General features: G+C 31.8%; 1 protein-coding gene and 1 long non-coding RNA gene across 6 annotated transcripts; both read left to right on the plus strand.

Annotated features, from left to right (window-relative positions):
• Nucleotides 1-2892: 2892 nt before the first annotated feature.
• LOC123903206 lies at nt 2893-5313 on the plus strand. Of its 5 annotated transcripts, XR_006807866.1 has the most exons (7): nt 2895-2926; nt 3492-3531; nt 3638-3698; nt 4036-4455; nt 4583-4732; nt 4842-4944; nt 5036-5313. It is a non-coding gene; the product is annotated as an uncharacterized LOC123903206 (long non-coding RNA). The 5 variants fall into 5 exon arrangements; XR_006807865.1 differs by having other exon boundaries at nt 2893-2926; nt 3492-3523; nt 3638-4455; XR_006807862.1 differs by having other exon boundaries at nt 3638-4455.
• Nucleotides 5314-7080: 1767 nt separating this feature from the next.
• LOC123894567 lies at nt 7081-10471 on the plus strand. Its single transcript, XM_045944596.1, has 3 exons — nt 7081-7303; nt 7379-7968; nt 9698-10471. The coding sequence occupies exons 1-3, from the start codon at nt 7081-7083 to the stop codon at nt 10469-10471; spliced, it is 1587 nt and encodes a 528-aa protein (XP_045800552.1).
• Nucleotides 10472-19713: the final 9242 nt, after the last annotated feature.

Below are 19713 nucleotides of genomic sequence, written 5' to 3' on the forward strand. Positions count from 1 at the left end.
AGTGGTTTTTAATGTTTTTGGCCTATTTTAAGGTAGTTTATATAGTTTTTGGCCAATTTTAGTGTTTGTAGTCGTTTTTATGGGTTTTGGCCAATTTTAGTGTTTGTAGTCGTTTTTTATGGTTTTTGGCCTATTTTCTTGTTTGTAGACGTTTTATGGTTTTTGACCTATTTTAGGGTCGATATTTGGGAGGTTGGCCAATTTTAGTGTTTGTAGTGGTTTTTAATGTTTTTGGCCTATTTTAGGGTCGTTTATATAGTTTTTGGCCAATTTTAGTGTTTGTAGTCGTTTTGTCCAATTTTTGTTTGTAGTCGTTTTTATGGTTAATGGCCTATTTTAGTGTTTGTAGTGGTTTTTAATGATTTTGGCCTATTTTAGGGTCGATATTTGGGATTTTGGCCAATTTTAGTGTTTGTAATCATTTTTATGGTTTTTGGCCAAATTATGGTTTTTGACCTATTTTGTAGTCGTTTATATGGTTTTTGGCCAATTTTGGTGTTTGTAGTCGTTTTTATGGTTTTTGGCCTATTTTTATGTTTGTAGTCGTTTTTATGGTTTTTGGCCTATATTAGGGTCGATATTTGGGATTTTGGCCAATTTTAGTTTTTGTAGTCGTTTTTATGATTTTTAGCATATTTTAGTGTTTGTAGTCGTTTTTATGGTTTTTGGCCAAATTATGGTTTTTGACCTATTTTAGGTCGTTTATATCGTTTTTGGCCAATTTTGGTGTTTGTAGTCGTTTATATGGTTTTTGGCCAATTTTGGTGTTTGTAGTGGTTTTTATGGTTTTTGGCCTATTTTAATGTTTGTAGTCGTTTTTATGGTTTTTGGCCTATTTTAGGGTCGATATTTGGGATTTTGGCCAATTTTAGTTTTTGTAGTCGTTTTTATGATTTTTAGCATATTTTAGTGTTTGTAGTCGTTTTTATGGTTTTTAGCCTATTTTAGGGCCGTTTTTATGGTTTTTGGCAAATTTTAGTATTTGTAGTCATTTTTATAGTTTTTGGCCAATTTTAGTGTTTGTAGTAATTTTTATGGGTTTTGACTTATTTTAGTGTTTGTAGTGGTTTTTAATGTTTTTGGCCTATTTTAAGGTCGTTTATATAGTTTTTGGCCAATTTTAGTGTTTGTAGTCGTTTTTTATGGTTTTTGTCCTATTTTATTGTTTGTAGTCGTTTTTATGGTTTTTGGCCTATTTTAGGGTCGATATTTGGGATTTTGGCTAATTTTAGAGTTTGTAGTCGTTTTTATGGTTTTTGGCCAATTTTAATGTTTGTAGTTATTTTTATGGTTTTTGGCCTATTTTAGGGTCGTTTTTATTGTTTTTGGGCAATTTTAGTATTTGTAGTCGTTTTTATGGGTTTTGGCCAATTTTAGTGTTGGTTGTCGTTTTTATGGTTTTTGGCCTATTTTATTGTTTGCAATCGTTTTTATGGTTTTTGGCCTATTTTATGGTCGATATTTGGGATTTTGGCCAATTTTAGTTTTTGTAGTCGTTTTTATGATTTTTAGCATATTTTAGTGTTTTTAGTCGTTTTTATGGTTTTTGGCCAATTTTAGTATTTGTAGTCATTTTTATAGTTTTTGGCCAATTTTAGTGTTTGTATTCATTTTTATGGGTTTTAGTGTTTGTAGTGGTTTTTAATGTTTTTGGCCTATTTTAGTGTCGTTTATATAGTTTTTGGCCTATTTTAGTGTCGGTTATATAGTTTTTGGCCAATTTTAGTGTTTGTAGTCGTTTTTTATGGTTTTTGGCCTATTTTATTGTCTGTAGTTGTTTTTATGGTTTTTGGCCTATTTTAGGGTCGATATTTGGGATTTTGGCTAATTTTAGTGTTTGTAGTCGTTTTTATGGTTTTTGGCCAATTTTAGTGTTTGTAGTCGTTTTTATGGTTTTTGGGCTATTTTAGTGTTTGTAGTGGTTTTTAATGTTTTTGGCCTATTTTACTGTCGATATATGGGATTTTGGCAAATTTTAGTGTTTGTAGTCGTTTTTATGGTTTTTGGCCAATTTTAATGTTTGTAGTCATTTTTATGGTTTTTGGCCTATTTTTGGGTCGTTTTTATTGTTTTTGGGCAACTTTAGTGTTTGTAGTCGTTTTTATGGGTTTTGGCCAATTTTAGTGTTGGTTGTCGTTTTTATGGTTTTTGGCCTATTTTATTGTTTGCAGTCGTTTTTATGCTATAGCTAGTTACTCGAGTATAAAACAAGTACGATAAACATAAATGCATTCATATCATTAAGAAACTACATACTTGCAAAGTTTCCCATATTTCCACCGCCAAAGGCCTCAGAATATATAAACCAGAAATATCATAGTGCTCAATCAATTCCGCGCTAACGACAACCTGTCGGGGAAATCAAAAGCCATTGTCAAACTGATATCTCTTCCTGTATTTGGAATATGGCTATTTATATATACTTGGAATTCACATTTCAAATCTTTAACCATATTTTCTCTACAATTTCAAAACTGAACTCAAAACTTAAAATTCAAAACTAAAAATAGGTTTTAATTTTTGAAAATTTCAAAACATAAAATAGAAAACCACCCGAACAAGCCTTAGTCCTCGTGAATATGATTTGTTCGTTGATCAATTTAGTCCTGATGAATATGTTTTGTTCGTCGTATAAAAGGTTCGTCCCACTATTTACATTTCGGAGACTATAATGATAATATTTTCAGATTTTGTATTTCAAGTATATACAAGTATATATTGTAATATTTTATAATTTGGAGACTATAGTTTGAGTATTTACTCGATGAAAATTGCTCTGTTAAAATTCATATTAATTACTTTTTTGCTTTTTTTCGTGATTTTCAGGAGGATTCAGATGATCCTTCCGCGGTAACTAAAGGTAGAGTGAAAGGTTACTTGAATATCACAATTCACAAGGGCTTTTGGAGCAGAATTCCTTAAGCAGGTAACTTCGATAGCCTATATACTGAATTTGCTTACATTACTGCTAAAAACATTTGCTATGCTAGTTTCAAGTTTCATTTTCACTGTTATATTGAATTACATTATTGTGTAATTAAGTTCTTTTAAGAATCAATGCAGTAAGGGAAGTCTTATTGTTTAGTTGCTTCTTGGGTTTAGCAAGTGGCTTTGATTTTTGTTTTTTAGTGTTTTCATTATATATGTGTTGCGTGGGGTATGATTTTTTAGTGTTATATTATTTATGTGTTTTGGTTTGTAATGTGGGGTGGATGTTTTTTTTTGTTCTGTTTAAGGTGTGGTATATTGTTTTGTAAGTCCTGGTGTTTTTTATGTACTTCTATGTACTTTTGCAGCCTGTGCTTTGGTAGCGGGCTTCTGTGTACTTCATCCTTATCTTTGGCACTTGTGCTAATGTTTGAGCTATTAATATATTTGCAGTTTAAAAAACAAAAACACTGATCTGTTTTTGAGTTTCAGTTGGGTTGAATTGAATTGGATTATATCCTATTTGGGTTAATTAACAGGTTATCTTTGGTTTTTGATTTCAGGATACAAAATGATAGGATTCTTTCTTACTTAGGTGCTTGTGTATGTTTTGCACTGTCATAACATTTTGAATCTATATAATGTTGATTATTTACATTTGTGATATTTGAAATTTATTGATTTTATTTGTGCTTTGATGTAATGGCAGGAGTGTTTTTGGCTATGCTTTTGAATGCTACAAAGGAGTTGAAAACAATAAGCCAGTATTGGTATGCTTATATCGATTGTTTCTCCGTGCTTAACTTATACTTGATAACTTCTAGTAAATAATGAAACTTGATAACTTAGTACCGCTGAAACTGAGGTACACCTGTTCCTTCATTGTTAGTCTGCCTCTAGGATTTGGTATGCTATAACAAGGTGGTTAGGATTTTTGAACTCTACCACATGTTTATAATCCTAAGGTCAAAGTATGTGCAATTTTATTAATGATTGATTTTCAATATTACTCAATGATGATTGATTTAGCCATTGTAATTGGGATGTTATAATTGGCTTTGAGGTATGAATCAACCTAAGCCTTCTTTTGTGGCTTTGTGTATGCAGAAGAGTAAGAAATTTTCCAAATTGTAGCAGCATTTTATCAAGACTTTCCATATGTTTCTTTGAAGAAAATGTACTGTTAGTTATTTATATAACATAGATTGTGGGAAGTTCATTAATTTAGCTAATATGTATAGGTTCGTGTTGTTTTGTTAGTTTGGGCACTTACAAGATTTAAAGAAGCAATCTATGCAGACCAAAATCTAGCTTTATCAAATTGCAATATGTTGAAATCAGAAAAATCTAAAAGTGCACTTGACCATGATTTTGTCTTTTCCATTTCAATTAAGTGATTAGCTTTTTATAATATTTGTTTGCGCAGGTATATATGCCCTTTGAAATTTGATACTGAATATGTGATTCAGGTGCCTATTTGTTCTTAACTTTTTTAGGTGATTTAGTTAATCAGTACAAGACACCAAGGTATGTGGAGTTTCACCTATGGCTGTTGTTGAACTCTTGATTTTATCATTTTATTGCACATACTCTGGTAGTGAATTAATGGATTAGCAAATTAATATTATTGTGGTTTTATATTGCACTTTTCAAGTTACCGGAGAATTGGAGTCTGTCAAAGTATTGTAACTGCTTCAATTGAAGATCCTAATGGTTATAAGTTTGAAAAGAATGACTTGCGAACCTTATGCAAAGTGATGCTTCAATTGAAGATCCTAAAGGTTATAAGTTTGAAGACACCAAGGTGTGTGAAGTTTGCAAATTTGTAACATAGTAAACTAATAATACAACCACCTCTTATTAGTACTTGGTGCCTAATAACTTATCTCAACTTGTAATTCACATATATGCAGGGATTTTAATAAATTGGGTTGAAGGACTATGATCATGAGGTTCTGTTCACATATTCCATCATTTTCCATGCCTAATTAATTTCTTAGCACCGCTGAATTTTGTGTAGGGCTTATTTCTTTAGATTAAATTTGTTTGTAGGATTTTATTAATGTATATAGATGTTTTTATCTGATATATTTATTCCAATTTGCAGATTTTACAAGTTGAACAAGGAATGCTCTTTCTTTAATATAATTTGACCCGCTCAAAATTCTTCTTTTATGGAAATGGACACAAGATAGAGGAAGTGGGATATTATGTGTTGTTATATCTCTTACTATTGTTATATCTTAGTATTTTAGAGGCATCTTGGCTCTATGATGTAGTTTTTGTATTGTTATATCTTAGTATTCACTGATGACCCTTGCAAGCGTAGTAGTGATAATTTATTGGTTATCTTTTGGATTGATTATGTATTTTTGGATAAGTAGATGACAATATACTTAAATATAAATATATATTATTTTCATATTGTTGTGTGATGTTTAATTGCTTTCATGTGATTGTAAATTAATAATATTAATAATTGAGTAAAAAAATTAATAATATTAATAATTTTAAAAAATTCATTTTTAGAGACCGAAATAGAGACCGGTTTTTCCTTAAAGCGTCGTAAAATCGGTCGCAATGAACATTGTAACTAATTTCAAATCAGTCACTAAATCAGTCGCTAAATTCAGTCACTAAATCAGTCGCTATAGCGTCGTGCAATACGTCGCAACAATCGTCGCAAACTCAGTCTCTATGCCAATCGCTAAGTTCGGTCACTAGTTCGGTCTCTAAACCCAGTCGCTAACTTGGTCGCTACAAAATCGGTCGCTAGGTTGGTCAAAACAGAGTAGCGACCAGGGTCATTGATACTGATTTTTTATGGTCGCCAAATCGGTCGCTAACGGATTTAGAGACCGATTTTGATGAAAATCAGTCTCTAAATCGGTCGCTAAAAACGAATTTTCTAGTAGTGATAGTACATTTATTATGAACTCATCTAACTATGAGAAAAGACTAGTGTGAGAAGAAACAAGTAATGTACCTCAGAATATCACTCTTGGAAGTTTTTGTGGGATATTTTATAAATAATTTATTTTAAAGTTAATTATTATATGATGATTAAATTACTTAATTAATTTCTGACAAAGTCATAACATATTTGTCAAGTACACGTTTTTGTTTTAATTCCTATTACTTTGACTTTTAATCCTAATTACTAGGATTTGGAAGTTATGCTTGGAACAAAATTAATTTTGTTACTGTTAATTAGAGAATACAGTAAGATATCATGTAGAAGCATATATGAATATGGGGGGAGAGGTTAAACCGTGAGAATGAAAAAAGAAAAGAAATCATGCAGTAAAATATACTCATTGTTTAGAACATATCTCTTAAAAAGAGTTCATCCCTTTCACACACAATTGAGTTACTACTACTTCTTGGGTTACATCACTGGTGTCTATTATATCTTGCTAGTTCTGTCACCTCGGATATGATTCATATCCCGGAAGGACCTGTTGAATCCTAGGGGATTTGCTCTTATGAGGCGGATAAATCCTTAAGGACAGTGCGATCAACACGCCTCAGGTATTGCATCACAGTTTGATATTTTGCAGGTCTAACATCAAATTACTACACTCACAAGAGATAGGTTCCTCTGAACTCTATTTTAATTTATTCTCTATAATATTTGTTGAATTACTTAAATTAATATATGGCCAAATATTGTGATTAGGTACAATAATTACAACAATCTTAAGGATTTATCTTATGCCCTTGGTCAGAATTTATATCGAATTGGAAACTTTATAGAAACTGATCAGAGTGGGTTAGTGGACTCCATCAAAACCGTGAGACTCATCGTGAGTAGTCGTTGCTTCTTGTTAAGTATCAATGGAAATGATCAAAGGAATGAGGATATAGAGAAAAATGTACATAGTTAGTTTAGTTTTGTAACTAACTTGTAGTATAAGTTAGCATATGTTAGATACACACTAGCTTATCATAGATCCTAATCTACACTATATAAGGATTATGATCTTGTATTAGAATTCATTCAATTCAATAAGATGAATCTTTCTTTCTATTTTTCCCTCTCTTTTCTATCTTAACATGGTATCAACCGCCCTAAGATCCACCGTAACCGTTTCTTCCGCTGCCGTAACCGTTTTCTGTTAGCTGTTTCCGATCGTCTTCTCCGACGGAATCATGCCTCCTCGCAACGCTCCCGATCCTGTTCTTGATAACTCTTCTCCCTACTTCGTTCATCCTGGTGATGGACCTAGTTCTGTGGTAGTTACGCCACTTCTCACCGGTTCTAACTACCAGTCTTGGGCGTGTTCGATGAAACGTGCGTTAGGAGCTAAGATGAAGCTCGAGTTTTTTGATGGTTCTCTTCCTATGCCTGAAGATGACTTTTATCCTGCGTTTCGTGCGTGGCACCGTTGCAATCAATTGGTTTCTTCATGAATCTTGAATTCCATTTCACCTTCAATTGCTCAATCAGTTGTTTTTCTTGAAAACGCCATTGACATTTGGAACGATCTTCGTGAACGCTTCTCTCAAGGTGACTTGATTCGAATTTCTGAATTGCAACAAGAAATTCATGCTTTGAAGCAAGAAAATCGTTTTGTTATTGATTTCTACTCTGATCTCAGAGTTCTTTGGGAAGAATTGGAGCTGTATCTTCCTTTTCCTACTTGTACTTGTCGCCAACGATGTGCTTGTGAGGCTATGCGTTCTGCACACAGGAATCACACTCTTCTTCAAACAATTCGTTTCATTACGGGTTTGAATGACAATTTCTCAACTGTGAAGTCACAGATCTTGCTCATTGATCCTCTTCCTTCAATCAACAAAGTTTTTCATATGGTGATTCAGCATGAACGCCAAGGTAATTTCTCTGAGCCTGATGAATCTAAGATTCTTGTCAATGCAGCTAAGTCAAATAAAGCTGCTTCTGGTTCCAAGCCTCCTCGTAATTGCACTTATTGTGGTAAGGATAATCACTTTGTTGAGAATTGCTTCAAGAAGAATGGTGTTCCTCCACATATGAAGAAGTTTGCATCTGCTAATGCTGCAACTGAGGGAGTGATCGTGAGACGGCAACGTGACTGCAAGTATACAGTCGTGTCGTGTAGTTTTAAAAGATATCGAACCCAAAGGACCAATAATCGACCTACCGTATTCTAGTGTTGCTTTGTAAATCTAAGGCTAATGATTTAAAGGATTTTGATTAATTGAATAATTAAAATAAGAAAAATAAATATTTTTTAGATTTTTTTATATGTAAATAAAATATTGCTAGGACGTGTTATTAGTTGCTTCAGAGGGTTCAATGCTTAATTCGTGCTAGACAAACTGTTAAATTTTCGAAACTATATTGATTTAAAAATACCAATCTCAGCTCTCGCAAATCTTGACTAGTATTATAAATTATAAAGGTGGTGTTTAACTCTCGTCCTCACACCCGCTAATAAAATACTCTTTGAAAAACAATATAATTTAATTAACTCTAATCCCAACTCTCGTTGCGAATTAGATTTAATGTTCAGTTTTTACTATCTAGTAGAAATCTCACGCTCTCGCTCTATTGATTTTTACTTTAATTAATTCTCACTCTCGTGACGAATTATAGTCAACGTTTAATTAAAAACTGCTTAAGAAAATAAAACAGTTGCCAGTTTTCAAGAATTATATTTGATTTAAAAACACTAATCTCAGCTCTCGCAAATCTTGACTAGCGTTATACTTAGATAAAATAAATGCTCAGCTCTCACACGCTCACTTACCTATATAAGTACCTTTGAAAACCAATATAAAACTCATTAATCCTAAATAGCTCTCGCGGACTTTAGAACTAACGGTCAATTTTAACTATCCGACCCTAAACCTCAACTCTCGTCAATGTTGGTTTATTGCCTTTAAAACAATCCTCACTCTCGTGACGAATTATTTGAAAACGTATTTATTTAAAACTGGTGGTTGAAAACTATTAAGCACGAATTAACTACCGAACCCCTATTAGCTACTAACTACACATCCTAGCAACGCTAAATTTAGCTAGACATAACTAAAACTAAAGACATAAAATAAAATAAGCAAATAAATAAAAAGACATAATAAAAATAAAAACAGAAATTAAAAGCATAAAATAAAAGCAATAAAATAAAGACAAGAAATAAATAAGACCATAAAATAAAATAAGAACCTGAAATAACAAAAGGAATCTCGAGTACGGACTCCGACAGCGTAACGGTAGAAAATAAAAAAAACTTATTTTATTCTCAATGGAGAATAAAATAATACTAAACTCTCAACTTTAGAGAAGAAAACCTTGTGGTACTAAGCCTAGTTCTCAATTCTCCAAGTCAAGTGTTATGTTTTTGAGTGAAGAGAACTAGCCTATTTATACTAAAATACAAGGAGGAAAAACATGAATCTGGCCGATGTGGGACTTTTGGTGAAAATCTCGCCTAGCCGTTTGATTAACTGGATGGCCATGATTTGAAGGAAGTGGCGAGGGCCACTTGGATGCAGCTGGCGGGCGCCATTATGGGCCAGTTGGCGGTCGCCAATGTGGCTTGGCTGGCGAGCATCTTGTGGGCTGCACATGTGTGGCCCAATTGGCTGCACATGTGTGGCCTTTTGTCCATTTTTGCTCCTTTTCGGTCCGTTTTCGCTCCTTTCTTCAACTCGTACACATTTTATCTGTTTATTTAAAATACGAGAAATAAGTGACTATTTATATAATAAAACTTTGGAATCGAAATAAAAACATATAAAATATAATAGTAAATTAACTAAATAAATAGCATATTTTTAGGTGTATCAGGGAGCCTCCTCTGAGCCAATTGCAGCTGCTCCTCCTTCAATGTCTCAAGAGCAGTATGATAAGCTAATGTCACTGCTTCAGAATTCTAATCTTGCTTCTACTTCTGCCTCTGCAAGTTCAGTTAAGGTTGGTTCTTCTATGGTCACTGATCATACATCAGTGATTCACAAAGGTATATCTCATTCCCTTCATAATGCATGTGTTCTTGGTACTTGGATCATTGATTTAGGTGCTAGTCACCACATATGCAGTTCTTTATCTTGGTTTCAATCATACATTGAAATTAATCCTATCAATATTACTCTTCCAAATGGTAATTTTGCTATTGCAAAACTTTTTGGTACTGTTCAGTTTTCACCACAATTTGTCATTACTAATGTTCTATTTGTTCCAAATTTTTCCATTAATTTGATTGCAGTTTCAAAATTGTGTCAGTCACCTCACTATATAGTCAATTTTACTAATTCACACTGTATTATTCATGACAAGAAGAATTTGAAGATGATTGGTTCAGCTGATGAACATGATGGATTGTATCATCTCAAGCTTACAAATAAAGTAGCTCATGTGGCATCCATTGATGGATCTAACCACAAATCTATCCCTAAGTCAGCTCTTTGGCATTTCAGATTAGGACACCCTTCCCACCTTAGATTAGCTAGCTTGCACAATAAATTTCCCTATGTAATAGCAGATCCAAATGGAATATGTGACATTTGTCACCTTGCTAAGCACAAAAAACTTCCCTATGTAATACCACTTTGATATTTGGGGTCCTATTTCAATAAAATCTTTTCATCATCATTCTTACTTTCTTACTGCTGTAGATGATTATAGCAGATATACTTGGATTGTTTTAATGAAATCAAAAGCTGAGACAAGAAATCATGTTGTAAATTTGATAAAAATGATTCAGACTCAATTTAATCATCAAGTCAAAATAGTGAGATCAGATAATGGTCCTGAGTTTCTTATGAATGATTTTTATTCTTCTAAAGGTATTTTACATCAAACTAGCTGTGTTGAATCTCCACAGCAGAATGGTAGAGTAGAGAGAAAGCATCAACATATTTTAAACATTGCTAGAGCTCTATTGTATCATTCAAATTTGCCTAAAACTTTTTGGTCCTTTGCAGTTTTACATGCTACATACATCATGAATAGAATTTCTACTCCTGTCCTTCAAAATAAATCTCCATATGAAATGCTTTATCAATCTTTACCAAATTTGCATGAATTAAAGGTTTTTGGATCTCTTGCATATGCATCTACTTTGAACATTAACAGATCTAAACTGTCACCAAGAGGCAGAAAATGTGTTTTATTAGGCTACAAGCAAGGGGTCAAAGGCTCTATTCTATTTGATCTGGATTCTAAAACCATTTTCATTTCTAGAAATGTCACTCATTTTGATCACATTCTACCATATACTACCAATAATTCATCTATTCATTGGCATTACCATTCCACTTTTGATTCTACACCTTCAGATACTCATACACCTACTGACACTGCTAATGACTTAACAATGAAGCCATTAACCACACTACCAACTGACCACACCAATGAAGCCATTAACCCTACTGATATTCCATCTCCTTCCTCACCATCAGTCTCTCCTCAAAGTGATTCATCTCCACCTCCACCACCAAATGTTAGACCAGCAAGAGTGAAACATAAGCCTACTTATCTGTCTGACTTTGTGTGCAATTCATCAGGTGACTCACTGCAATCTTCATCTTCAGGTACACTCTATCCTATCTCCTCATTTCATTCTTTAGATCATTTATCTTCTTCACATAGTGTCTACACTTTGTCTCTCACACAACACACAGAACCTAAAACCTATAGTGAAGCTTGCAAGTCAGAACACTGGATTCAGGCTATGAATTCTGAACTAGAGGCCTTAGCTCGTACTGGTACTTGGAAAATTGTTGACTTACCACCCAATATCAGACCTATTGGGAGTAAGTGGGTATACAAAATTAAGCATAAATCTGATGGAACTGTTGAAAGATATAAGGCCAGACTTGTAGCTAAAGGTTACAATCAAATAGAGGGATTAGACTTCTTTGATACTTTCTCACCAGTAGCCAAGCTTACCACTGTCAGAATGTTACTTGCTATTGCATCCATTAAGGGCTGGATTGTGCATCAACTTGATGTCAACAATGCTTTCCTACATGGAGACTTGCAAGAAGATGTGTATATGAAAATCCCAGATGGTGTTCAGTGTGCCAAGCCTAATCAAGTATGTAAGTTGCTCAAGAGTTTGTATGGTTTGAAACAGGCTAGTCGCAAGTGGTATGAGAAACTCACATCCTTGTTAGTCAAGGAGGGATATACACAATCCACATCTGACTATTCTCTATTTACAATCAATCAACAAAGTCACTTTACTGCATTGTTAATATATGTTGATGATGTGATTTTGACTGGTACTGATATACAAGAGATAACTAGAATCAAAATTATCTTGGATAACAATTTCAAAATTAAGGATTTAGGTGTGGTGAAATATTTCCTTGGTTTAGAAGTTGCTCACTCCAAAGAAGGGATAAGTATATCTCAGAGAAAGTATTGCCTGAATTTGCTTCATGATTCTGGTTTGCTTGGATCTAAACCTGCTTCTACACCATTAGATCCATCCATCAAACTACATCAAGATAATGGTAAGCCATTTGAGGACATAAGTTTGTATAGAAGACTTGTTGGAAAACTATTGTACCTCACCAACACCAGACCAGACATCACATTTGCTACTCAACAGTTGAGCCAATTTTTACATAATCCAGACCAGACGTTTATCATTATTCTTTAATAATGAGTCAAACTTTAAATATTTGTATATTTTATTTTTTCAAATAGTTTGAAATGTATGTCTCGTGGAAATTAAATCCTTCAAGGAGTTTTATATAATTCACACTAACAAGTGAGCCATACAAATATATCGTGACACATTTTTCAAATAAATTGAATTTTCCATGTGTTAAGAAACTTAATCAAGTAAGAGAAGGATTTTGATTTCACTTCAGGTGAATATTTCTCTTCACATTCAATGGCAAACTTTTACCAATATGCTTGAATAAAAAAAATCAAGCTTTTAATGTTTGTATGTCAACATTTTCTATTCACACGAAAATTAATTCGTATCTATCATGTTTTACATCTTCAGGTGTATGGACTGCTGGTCCAAAAATCTTCACTTTGCAAAGTGACTTTAATTACGTAGCAATTGCGTTTTCATTTAGACAATCATTGTCTATAATTCTCAATAGAATTTAGTTCATGATCCTCATTAACTCTTTTCACAAATAGCGCTATATTATATATAAAAATATCATCAACGTTGACTTCATTCCGGTTCCATCATATTCCATTCATGACATAATTTTCATTCATGACATAATTCGTCAAGATCTCTTTATTATCATAAATTTCAGGTACCTGAGAAGTTCTTCTGGAACTTAAAACTCAATTATGTCAAATACTCTTTTGAAGTTTTCATATCCTCACTTGGGTCATCTTTCTTTTTAGCTCCTTTTCTTATTTGAGGATTTTTATCGTTGGAACCAACTGATCTACCACACTTCAGGGTGGTTAATACTGATTTGCAATATAAGATTGTCCAACAGGGACATCCATTTTGTTTGGAGCATTAGCAGCTAATAGTTGATTTCATAAATTTTACAAATGATTTATATTTTGAACATTTGATTCAAACTATGAGGATCAATGTGAGATAATAACATTCATTTATTTCAAGTGATTCATTTGAACTTCTGGTTCATATTTTTCAGCTGCTTATTCTCCCCCCCTAATATTGGGAAAATTAATTCATCACTTGAAAATCAGCCTACAGGGCTGTAAATAATTCTCCAATTTTTGGCTCAAGATGATTTATAATAGATGGAGATTCATATCAAATACATTTTCCCAATATTCTTTAAGAACCGTTTAAATGCATTCTATTGGAGCAATTGCACATACACAACACATCCAAAAATGCTTATATGGGAATCATGTTTATAAACAAAGTTCAAATTGTAAATTAGGAGAGAACTTATAATAACTTGTTGGCTTGATACGAATTAGTATCTCAATATACATGTTTGAATGTTCCCAAAATATAAATTAGAAGTTATGATCTCATAAGTATCAGTCATGTGCTTACTTTAGACGTCTAAAGAATGGATCTTCTAGTCCATTTTTGTATGATCATATTCTATTCGATATCGATTTCAATTGACATACGATACTTATCAAATATTTTCTAAGAATTCAGAAAATGAGATCTTAGCAAAACTATTTGAGAAAACAAACTCACAAACTTCTGGTTGTGAGTAAACATGCATGTGACCAATTTAGTTGATGCATCAATTCAAGTCACAAAATATCTAAATGGTCAAAAATCTCAAATTATCAATTTCTTTTGGGAATTAGTAACTGATAAAAATTATTAGAATGAAGGAACTTCAGGCCCTTCACTATATATTTATAGTTTTTTTTCGCATCATAATAAATCCGGGATGACCCAACCAGTATTGCCAACAATAAATTTAATATGATTTGTAAACTTCTGGTTTACAATAATTTGTGCTTCAATTGCATTATTATATATAAAAGTGTAGTATAAACTTCTGGTTTATAACTTTTTCATTACACCTAGTTTATCCAAAATATGTGTAGTAAATTAGTAATATATAGAAATATTCAACATCTCTTCATTTCTTGTTTCCATATTGATATTCATATATGAATGAAAGAAGATTATACTTATGCAATTAATTGGTCTGCAAATCAACATCTCCCTTATTATTGGGCTGAAGTTACTATTGTCATTTATGTCCGTTTAAAAACGTTTCATCATATTAGGGAGTGAATGCCCTTACCAATCATTTGTACATTTATATCAATGAGCTCCAAGCAAACTTCAGGTTGCCACTCGAATTCTTCCTTGCAAATGGAGCCAATAAACTTTGATGACTTTACAAGTCATCTCAAATAGCCACAAATCAACGGTAAACCAATATATAATAATAAAAAAAAACTCTTATAATAAATCAATGTAAGGATAATTTAATACTCAATTGTCTTAATAGTTCCTCAAAATAATAATTTCAATAACAATTTGCAAGTGAGTATTCAAATAACAAGACAATATAAAATTTACAAAATATTTACAAATATTCATATGAATAACATTTGGTGTAATAATTATCGTAAAAAAAACATTTGGTGTAATAATTAACAAAATTGAGCCTAAAATAAATTTTCAAATAGAACACTTTAACAAAATAATTAACATTAGTGTTACAACTTTTAATGTAAAAAAAAAGTTTCTCATATAATATTTTAGGATCAAATTGTGAGATTAATATAGTTTAAAATTATATATGATTCTCAGTTCTCATATTCAATCAACACCAAATATTTAAAAATTTCACAAAATAAATTCAAATTCCACAAACCAAGGATATGATATTAATATCAAACAAATATTCTTGAATTCTTTCTTCAAAAAAAAAATATTCTTGAATTGAATATATAAAAAAAATATTTCGGGTATAAATTATAATTAAATTTATTTCCAAAAGAAAAAAAAAGATATGCTTAAGGTATGAATTATAATTTTATTTTCAAAAGAAAAAAATATTAATTAAATTGATTTATTATGGAAGAAAAATATTTTCTTAGTAACACACAATTCATACCTTAAACATTGTAGTAGCTGAATTAATTCATAATAACACATAGTACAAAGTTATCGTATAAAATAAAATGAATAAAGTATTAAGTCATGCACACCTTTTATTTTAGTAACATTCAAACTTAGTATATGAAAGTAACAGGAAACATCACAATTGTCAAAAATAATGTAAATAAATAACCCCTTAATTCATGATTTAAAAGGTCAAGTTGATTTCATCTTGCAAAAATCCCAAAAGTAATAGGTAGTATCACAATTACAAAAATTTGGCTAATAGAAATCACAAAAGAAATTAAACGATATGATATTTCAATTGATATTTGAAAATTTGTCAAATCAACTAATTTTATTTTCAAAACAAATCATTTAATTTCAAATGAATCAATCATAATACTTTCTTAACCGATAATGTAATAAATTGAAAACAATAAAAGAAATAAATAAAAGGCATTCAATTGTTTTCAATGAGATTGATTGACCAAATTAACATATGAATGACATTTTTTTTTTTGTTATTATCGGTACCTATGAATATATTAGTAATGTACTAAATTATTGAATTCTTCTGGAATTCACACGGAATAATCTTGAGTTCTTCATGAACTACCCTTTTGAATTATTAGGAATCCATAGAGAATAATATGAGTTCTTCAGGAATTATATAATAAATCACTATCAATTTACAATCCTTCAAGGATGTATGAATATTGAATTCATCTAGAATTCATTGAAGAGAAAAAGAAGTTGTTTTATTAGTTCTTCATGAACTATATAACACATAAAAATATTTTTGATGTGCAATCCATTAGGGATGCATGGTGATAAATGGTGATATTTCGTAAGTTCTCCAGGAACAAAATTAATTTTTTCTAAGTTCTTCGGGAACTAAGATTATGAATTCTTCGGGAATTCATGTATTAAATGTCTAAGTTCTTCAGGAACTAAGAATAGGTTCTTTAGGAACCAAGATTATGAATTCTTCGGGAATTCATGTATTAACTTTCTAGGTTCTTCAGGAACCAAGATTATGAATTCTTAAATATGTTTATGTTCTTTTGGATGATCGAAGTGTCGATGTTTCATCATACAGGTGTCGGTCACGAAGCATAATGATGCTTCACCAGACTATTGTCGGTCACGAAACTCAAACAATATCAAACATTCAAGATACATATTATAAATAAATAAATAATTGATCAACATTTTATGTAATATTAATGATCAAAGTGTTATGCTTCACCATACAAATGTCGGATATCACGAAGCGTAAACAACATTGAATCAATTAAATACATAAAGGAATGATGCTTATTTATTTATTTAATTTTAGTTATTATTATTTGATCTTTATAAGTATACAAAGTTCAAACGATTCATAATCATATAATAATCAAAAATAAAAACTACTTATGATTTCATAAAAATAGAATAAGAATTGCGTACCTCAGTTGGTAAGCTCGTGCTGATAACGTAAGAAGTCTGAGCCCAAGCCCAGAAAGAGGGCCCAGGGCGCTGCCAAAAACAAAACAAACAAGGGTAAGGTCTCAGCCGTCTGATCGATCAGACGGTCTTGATGAGACTCTGCTGAGAACCAACCAGGGCCGCTTGATGGAAATCAGCGGACTTAAATCTGTGCACTACCGTGGACGCGCGCACACTGGATCCAAGGCTTATAAATACTCCTACCCACCGAAATTCCTTCATTTTTCAGATTTTTTCTCTCTCTTCTTTCAATTTCTCTCTCTCTGCTCTTCTAGGGTTCTTGGCTATCAAGAACAGGGATGAATCTTCATCCCTTCCGGTGGAACACCACCGTGAGACCCAGATTCCGGCGCGGTGCTGCCGGACCGGCACGGCGCCGCCGCTACCGGAAACCACTTTTTCCCCCTTTTTTTTTTTACTTTTTCCAAATTCCTTCCTAAGTTCTTATCTACTAATTTTAGACCCGAATTAGGCTCTTAAAGCGGCAAAACCCGACTGTTTTCAAACCAAAAAAAACTTTAGATCTATTCGTTTTTTATCTTTTTTACTACACACCCAGTTCAAAAATCAAACAAATACATCGTATATACCTCATAAACACAACAATCAGAGGTTGGAAAAATTAAAGAAAAGAGTTTACCTGGACTGCAGCGAGTTCCACGAGTCAAAGAACCCTCTCTTGCTACTGGTTTTTTTTGTTTGGGTAAAGTTGTTTTTTATGTTATTTCGGTTCTGGTGGCTTTTTTTTTCTCACTTTCTCACTGTCCTCTTTCTCTGCGTAGGACTTGGGTTATTTATAGGTAAAGATTAGGGTTAGAGATTGATTCTTGATTGTTTTATTTTCAGCTTGAATCTGTCTAATAAAAGTGGCTGATTGTTTATTTTAGGAATAAATCTACGTGATTGAGATTTGCTAGCAAAATTTTTCCCTTTCTCTGTTTTTTCCTTTTTACGTTATTGTTATATTTTTTTTTTATAATATTCATGTGAAAAAAGAAACTCTGAAATAAATAAATTTAAAGATATATAAATTTTTTTTAGTAAGACAACCAAATAAAAAATAAAAAATAAAAAATAAAATAAAAATGAATATAAGAAATGCACAAAATGTGTTTCAAACCCATGACTTTGCACTCACGACTGCTTAAATACTCCCTTCATTACCACACGAACTAATAGTACCCTTTGCGAGATAATTGTATCGAAAATAATATAACACGGAAACAAACGTTAAAATTTGGGGTATGACTATGACAACTACTTCCCATAGCCACACAGGATCAGCTAGCAGATTTCTTGACAAAGGCTCTACCAGTGCCCAAGTTCAATCATTTCATGTCCAAGCTTGGATTAGCATATGTTAGATACACACTAGCTTATCATAGATCCTAATCTACACTATATAAGGATTATGATCTTGTATTAGAATTCATTCAATTCAATAAGATGAATCTTTCTTTCTATTTTTCCCTCTCTTTTCTATCTTAACACTTCTTCTATAATTGCCGAAACAGGTTCTGCATACTACTTTTTATCTTTATACCTATTGACGAATGTCACATGTTGATGAGAGTTTTGATTCTTGTTAACTCCGTTCAAAATTGAGAACTTGGTATTGCTTATAAATATGATTCTATGTAGTTTGGAATTGAATAGGCTACATAATTCTTTGTTTTCTATGGTACCTTGACAAACTTGATTTATTTTCTGTGACCATGTTTTGGTACTGAATATAGGCTTTTGAAAACTATAATTTATTTGTGCATATGAAAAATTTGTGATAAAATTTTGTGATAATTTGGAATCAATTAATGACCCTAATATTATTATCTTTGTATAGAATTTAAGAATAGTGATCAAAGTACATGTTCTATATATGAGAGTGTTAAGGAGATGACAATTGATAACTTTTGGTGAAATTAGATGGTAGAATTGTTCTAATTTTATGGATTAATTGTCCTTGCTTGTTGATATGACTTATTATATTACTGAGATTATGTTTGTCTAGTATCGTATAAATACTAGCTATACTATGGTTTGAATAGTAATTTCCATATTAAGAAAATCTGATATGTGCACTTCAATTTGTGTAAAATGGTTTTGATGTGGGGCTCATCTCATACCGTCAAAATTTATCTTGACTATAATTGAGAAGTTTATGGATAAGTTTTTCTGTAACGATATATTTTTGAGTCAATGTAAATTGATGTAAAAGTTTTATATATCTTTAATCTTTATGGCACTTGGTGATTCAATGTTTATATTGTCCGCTAATTATTATTCAAGTGATGCAGTAATATTTGGTCCCATTGAAGCATGTAAATTTGTAGAGCAGTAATGAAGCAAATTTGGGAGACATTGAGAAACTTATAGAGATACATATGTCATAAAGATGTTGTCGCTTAGAAATGCAGTAATATGTTGTAAGTAGCATGAAATATTTTTGAACAACCATAAACTATAATATGGTATATTGTGGATTATCCATTGTATTAATAATACAATGATGTATGTGAAATTGTGGATTATCCATTATATTAAAATAATACGATGATGTTTAGTGAAATTTGTGTAAGAGAAAATATATCTCTATGCGGAATTATAAATTGTTCCAATTATGGGGACACTGTCACTTGAGAAATTATTTGAGTAGACCTGAATAAAAATCCACCTATGTTACCAAATGTGGGTTGGTGTCGCTTAGTCTTTCAAGTAGACCTGATGAATTATTTATGATGAAAGTCAGTTTGATAATATATGAGATATCACTTAAAGTGATGAGCCATTGTATTAAAATAATACAATGATGTTAATT

Source organism: Trifolium pratense, linkage group LG1, assembly GCF_020283565.1.
Source record: "Trifolium pratense cultivar HEN17-A07 linkage group LG1, ARS_RC_1.1, whole genome shotgun sequence".
Taxonomy (NCBI): Eukaryota; Viridiplantae; Streptophyta; class Magnoliopsida; order Fabales; family Fabaceae; genus Trifolium; species Trifolium pratense.